Source organism: Haliaeetus leucocephalus, unplaced genomic scaffold (genome assembly GCF_000737465.1).
Source record: "Haliaeetus leucocephalus isolate CR32 unplaced genomic scaffold, Haliaeetus_leucocephalus-4.0 Scaffold351, whole genome shotgun sequence".
Taxonomy (NCBI): Eukaryota; Metazoa; Chordata; class Aves; order Accipitriformes; family Accipitridae; genus Haliaeetus; species Haliaeetus leucocephalus.
Window position 1 is genome coordinate 5,920,540 of NW_010972787.1, and position 6,797 is coordinate 5,927,336.

Genomic DNA, 6,797 nt, shown 5'->3' on the forward strand with positions numbered 1-6,797 from the left:
GCTGTCATTCAGCTCTCTGGACCAGCAAGGAGGACAGTATCTGAGAATTGAGAGAAAATGAGCCTTTGATGCATTGGAAGCTGAAAATAGAGTAACAACTGCTGGCCTTCTCTTATCCAGACTTGAGAAGACCAAACTCTGAAATACACACCCTTACCGCTTAGACAGTACCTGGCAAACCAACCAACAAAAAACCCTCAAGGTACTCAAAGAACAGGACCACAAAGGAAAACCAACTGATAAATTCCTAGGGGCCTTAAAGAAACCGAGTCAGATGAAACAGGTGCACAAAGAGTTTCTTGCAGTTGAGAAACAACTCAGACATGAGCCAAGAAGGGCTGTGCCGTAATTATGGAGGTGACTGAGCAGCACCTTTGAGTGATCAGTGCTACTCTGAAGCAACCTTGGAAGGCTGCAAACAGGACAATCACTGGTCTGGACTCCCCCAGTCTCTCTGCCTCCTGTCATACCCTTCCCTTGCGTGCCAGTGCCCTCGGGGCGTTTCAGCTCAGGTTGTAAAGAGCCTGAAGAAAGCTTTTAGGTTATTTATGTTTAAGCAGTTTCAGGAGATAGCGTGAGCCAAGTTAGCAGCTCCATCACTGCCAAATAGGAAGATCTTGCTTCTCCTTGCTTCTTCTCCCCAACCACACTCTGCCGCCACTCTTCTGGATTCAATGCTGGCATCTCAATACAGTAACCCAGCTTGGTAAAATGGCAGAAAATTAGCCTAGGAGGGTTGAAAGAAAATAAAGGACACTTTTGCTGGGTTAGCAAACTGCACTGGCTTGCTACGCTGTGATCAGGTGAATCCCAGGAGAATGAACGGCAGGGTGCAGAGGAGGGAGAGAAGCTGGTGCAGCTGGAGGGAAGACCAGGTGGGAGAGAGCTTGGGCTCACTAGGCATGGCGGGATGTTAGCTGGGTTTCAGCTACCGTGTGAAACTGCCTGCTCCCCAGAGCCACACTCCACCAGCCACCCCTACCAGACACATTACCTCCTCCACAGAAGCAGCATCGTGGGCATTGGGTGATGTTGGGAAGCCTGATAAAAAGCCCTTCAGCCCAGGGGATGGCCCCACAGCTTTGTTTTGACATTCCAGCCCTAACAATTTACAGTACCTAAGCAGAAAACACATCCTAACATATGGGTATATAACACAGTGACCAAGAGTTGAGTTCGCTCTTTCTTAGTGGTAGTTCCAAAAACCATTTCAGGGACTTCCTTTGTATTTCACAATCTGGCAACTGTTGTATCTTTGGCATCACCAGCTTTTATTTGCTATGCTAGAGCTTGTACTTCTACACAACTTGCCACAGCAACAAGCACGAGTATTTGTACCTTGGTAAATACAAATAAGGTGGTTTGGGGTTTTTTTAAATTATATCATGCTGGAACAAAACCAATCAAGTTTCTATAAAAATGTTTTCCAAACCTGAAATTACTGCCTGCAATTAGTGTTAGTTATTCAACAAGTTCCATTTTAAAAAAGTGAAAATAACAATTCCCTAAACTATACCCAAAATGGATGCCCTGTAACCCAGTCTGATCCCATGGAGTCAAAGTATAACTCCTGTAATCACAGTTCTTCATGAGTTACCTGCAGAATATTCCTTAATTACTTATGGAGTAACCTAGGCATGAAGCAAAAACAACATAAGCACTGATTGACTGAAATGTGTTTAAAATTTTTAAAAAAGTTAAAATCATCCTTTATTCCTTAAGCAAGAATACAGTGCACCCAATCACCTGCACCAGTGACCATGGTCTGTAAGGGTGCCATGCTGGCTGCTCCAAGCACTCTGGGAATCATTGAACTCCTGCCTCAGCTCTGGCTGAGGCTCCTGTGCTCTCAGATATTGTGCAACACAGAGCACACGGTTATAACATGCAGCAGGTTTTGCTCGACAGCCGCTGGCCTTGTCGTAAGCCAGTACTATCTCCCGGGGGCACGTTCTGCTGTCATTCTGCAGCTGCTGAACTGTCACTGAAGCAGCTCTTTCCTACAAGCCAGCTGTCTAGTAAAAAGACTGCAACAGCCAAGAAACTCTTTCAGAATAAACAGGGGGAATGTCAACACAAGTAAAGTTCACAGTAGCAGTCATGGGAGTAAACCTACCTTTTATTGTTGTTAAGTAGAAAAAGAGATGAGTTGCTTCTGATTTTGAACCTTTCCAGTCCCAGCCTGCGTTTACATGGATGAATATGCCTACATGTCAGCCAAACCTCAAAGCCCAGCAAAGAAGTAACTTTTTCTTTTTCAAATGAGCTCAGAGGCCTAGGAGTGAGGATAAGAATGGAGCTACTCTCAGCCACCCAAGAGCAAGCTGGGAACTCCCTGGATGCAAAACAAATAAGGGTCTCCAGAGCAGGTTGCCCTTGATATCCCCCAGCCAAGCTAGTTTTCAGACAGTCAATGATAATGAATTTTCCAAAGGGTCAGAAGAATTCTTACATTGTCACATCACTGCTTTTGTGGACCCTCCAGGATGCATCTTTTGCCCTTTTGAAGTTCTGCAGGTCATGTCAGACTAATAACACAATCTGTCTCCCCCAGTCAGTGCTGATTTTGAAGTCCCAGAAGCAGTATTGCACCAAGTGGAACTGAGCCAGTCAGTTGTTCCCAGAGGAGCAGAAGATACATGTTCACGTTCCTCCCAACCATCAGCACCAAGTCCGAGGAACCCTTGAAATCAGGGTGCCCAGCTGCAAAGCTGAAGCTGTCTGACTGTGTGACATGAAATACAAGCCACCAAATACTTGCACAGAATACCATTCTATCCAGACCAACCCGCAGAAATTTGAAAACAACGACACCTAAGCAAAGAGAGGTAGATCAAGAGTGTTTGGGAGTCTGACCCAAAATCCCAACTATTTCTGGTTCACCTCTGGTCTACGTTGCTCAATAAACTGCTGGAAAAATCCCATGTAGTATACAAGGCAACAAAACAGATCCATCTAGCACGAGGTACCTATTCAGGATGGAGCACCGACTATAGAGAAATGACCAGATAGGGAGAACAATGGTTCATGTAACAGGTATGAGTTGGTCAGCTGCAGAGCCAGGGCTATAGCTATTCTTTGAGATGGTACTCATATGAACATTCCTATTTTATGAGCCAACATGTACACAAACACCTGAAACTGAGTTCACTGCCTCAGAAGTACCAGTAGGACAAATACCCTGTTCGTGCACTGCGCGCAAAAGTACAGAAAGGAAGGACATGCTTCATACTGCCAGATCCCCTCGGCATCGGTGTCCCAGGAATCCTTCAGGAGGTTCAACATTGTGAATGTGCATGCAGACAGTACATCTCGGAGAAGAACTGGTTTAAGTAACAATCTTCTCCTTTGAGCACTTATCTACATGGACATTCACACTGTGGACCACTCCCAACAGTAAAAGCTCTACCAACCCAGTGTCTGCTAGAGATTGCTAAACTCCACCTCCAAAAGGTACCAGTGGTGTTATCCTCCTCAGATTCCTCAGAGGATGGAGAAACTGAAGAACCTAAAGAACAGGCTAGTTGCATACACCAGAAGAGACAGAATTTCCAGTAAAAATCAACTGCATTCATCCCCTTAACCATGACCTAAGGGTTGCTTTACTTCTGGTGCCGCTTGCAAGAAGCATACAGGTATGGGAATCTTTTGGTTTTGCACATTATTGATACCAAGTGGGTTAGACCTGAATTTTGCTAAACCTACGTAATCTGTATGGCATAGCTCTTTCATGAGAATGATCTAAAAAGAATAGCTACGTATTATTTTAATATTGAGAATGAGTGCTTCTTGTGATCCGACTTTGGGCTTAATTTTTTTCAGAACAGGCTGTCTGTCAGACAGCTACTAAATGTGACTGACAGTTTGGATGTAGCTGCTGTTGGAGCTGGAAAGCGGTGCTAACATCCAGATCATCAGACTCCCTCTTAGTCTGTCTCCAGGAGTGCGAAAGCACAACAATTATTTATCAAGAGTGGGTAAGAAAGCAGGTCTACCTCTATAGGTCTCACCAAACCATTCAGGTGCAGGTATAGAAAAGCTAGTGGTTCCAGGGCTGCATCGTTTGCTCTCAGGGCTATATCATTTTGTTCCCAGCGCTACGGGTAGTCCCATAAATGACTGAGAAGGCAAACTGCCTGGGGATGAAGGACTTCCTTTTTTTTTTTTTTTTTTAATCACACTTCTTACTTTTTTGGTGTTTGTCCCTGAGCTGAGACTGGCACCAGCAACAGCAAAGCGATAGTCTGACAAAGCTCATCTGCCACCGCTGTGTTGGGAAGTCTCAGAATTAACATGAGCGCACAGCGTGACAGACACTACCCCACCTGCTGCTGATCTTTCTGGGGACAGTTCTCTAAAGCATTTATGGGACACTGTCAGGGGCCATTCTGTTTTTACCTAAAAGGGATAATTTCTGAGAAGGTGCCAACTTCAGATCCTCTGCTAAGGAGCCAGCTGCCTTCCCCAGGGAATAATCCTGTGAACTGTGTTAATGGTCCTTTATTACTTGAGGCTTGTCTCCAATGTGCAGCATGCATTCCATGGTACACAGGCTTCTCTGAAGCAGTTCAAACAACACACAACATCATGAGACTTGAAGTAACCTTCACAAGATAAGAGCTGTTAAAAGTTTAATGGAAGAATCAGTGTCATCAGAGGAAACACTAAATACTAGAAGTGAAGGCAATGCGGTGATGCAGCTGCAGAACAAGGAAAGCTTCATGCTCTACCTTCACGTCAGTTACAGGTTTGACAGAAACTAAGGACACACATGGGGCATGAACACCTTTTATCAGCATGCCCTGGGGTGGGGAGGAGCTTGAATACAACATTCAGCTTATTACACCACGAGGAAAGCTAGGCACTATCCCTGCTGCTTGTACATGCACACGCTTTGCAAGCTTTTAATAAGCAGACTTTTACGGTTCTATGATAAATACCTATGAATAGTACTGTCATTGCAAAATGATTGCTAACAGTGTTGTAGCTATCAGTACACAAAATACTCTGTTAGTGTCAGATGTTTCAAGCACAAAACCGTAACAAAGCACCTGCTGTAATAAAAAGGAAAAATTTGCTTCTGTTTTTAAGTGACACCATTTAAACGTATGATATTTAGAAAAACTCTTCTTGTAATCATCTCTTCAGCTACTTACTGCAAAATTATACCTTTTATAGGAGCTATGTTCTTTCAAAATGTAATATTTATGCTACATGAATTCTTTATTCTGGAATACACCTTTATACGTTTATCCTCCAATTTTTATTTTTTTCTTAATGGAGCATGTTTTGTACAATGGAAAATGGGATGACAAAATGTAAGGAAGACTTAAATACTCAAAGTGTTAAATGAGAGTTCTTACATTTCACCTGCGCATTACTTCCTTGGGTTCAACAGTACTCTACTTAGCAGGGAGATGCATGTGTGCAAGACTCAGGCTAAGAGTATTACCTGGAGTTTTAGAAACCTGATCTGAATTTGCACACTGTAGCATTATAGTTAACTGCTACTCAGACAACCATTCTAGTGATGCTAACCCATCCGCTCACATCTTAGTTTATGGGACATCAGATGGTCAAAAGATAGAACACCAAAAGGAAGCCCTCAGCAAAACAGTTTTTCCAAAGTAGACAATCACACCACAAACAGAGCAGTGATTAGCCAGACATCCTAAGTGAAAACAACAAAAAAATTGATTCAATTAGAACAAAAGAATTCCTTCTGCATGCGCCACAAAAATTATTTTCCCACAAATATCAACAAAGTATTGTAAAAGAAATGTTGTAAACTTAACTGAAGTATACGTCCTCTACATCTTAAAAGGTTTGGGAAGTATAGTGTGTTTTTCAAATATCAAGTAATAGAATAAAGGCAACCATATTTCACCTTACCTGTTGCCATTTGCCCTTAATTGCTGGATCTCTGATTGACTGGCAGTGTCTCTGGATTTGCTGGATGACACCCTGGTAATATACCATAGAAGAGTCATAATTCCCAAGGAGTGCATATTCTCTTCCTTTTTTGGCATTATCGCAAATCTCTGCTAAATTCATCTCCACTCAAAAGTCTAAAAGAGAACATAATCATCAGAAAAATGAATTTTACATGCTGTAGAATAATTCAGACCATGACACTTTAGTTTTGTTTTTCCTCTCATAGCTGAATTATGTCTCTCCGCCCCCCATTCCTGTCCAGTCCCCCTCATTTTCCACCATTTAGCCCTGAAGTATCTCTTTACTAGCCTAAGGTTTGAGATCATGAATCACAACTCTTTTATAGTGATAAAAAACACAGCTTCTTTGCTGTCTTTGGCCCCAATCCTGTTAAATTAATGCAAGAAAATTAAATGCCCTGCCCCCACTGAACCTAACAAGCCAAACTTTAATTTGTAGATCACCACAATATACTGGCAGCCATCAACCCGTGAATCACAAATCACAGGAGGCATTAAATTGCTTTTTATACTGTTGTATTACATACGTGCCTAAATGTGCCAGCCAGCATCAGGGAAGTCTGCACTTAGCACTTTCAAGAGCCCTCACCCTAATGAGATTATGATATGGTTGAATGACAGCTCTACTATAGACAAAGTTGAGAGCCTCATTCTGTTTAAATATTCTTTCAAAGTACTCCAACATCTACATGCCGACTTGGATTTTTTCATTAAATTTAACATGTCACTCTGGGATTTATGGCAGAGTTAGCAATCCAAATTTAAGATTTCTTAAAGCAGTGATTCCCAAAGTACAACCTTCCCCTAGTCCCCAAAACAATGTAAGATTTATAGATTTTACTA

The 6,797-nt window shown here is 42.5% G+C and overlaps 1 protein-coding gene across 2 annotated transcripts in view; it reads right to left on the minus strand.

Moving 5' to 3' along the window:
- Positions 1-6,054, minus strand: part of KATNAL1 (katanin p60 subunit A-like 1) — a 33,192-nt gene extending 27,138 nt beyond the window's left edge. For both annotated transcript variants that reach the window (XM_010572707.1, XM_010572706.1), the window contains exon 1: positions 5,893-6,054. In XM_010572707.1, the coding sequence (XP_010571009.1) occupies positions 5,893-6,054 (162 nt within the window). The remainder of the gene's footprint in view (positions 1-5,892) is intronic.
- Positions 6,055-6,797: the final 743 nt, after the last annotated feature.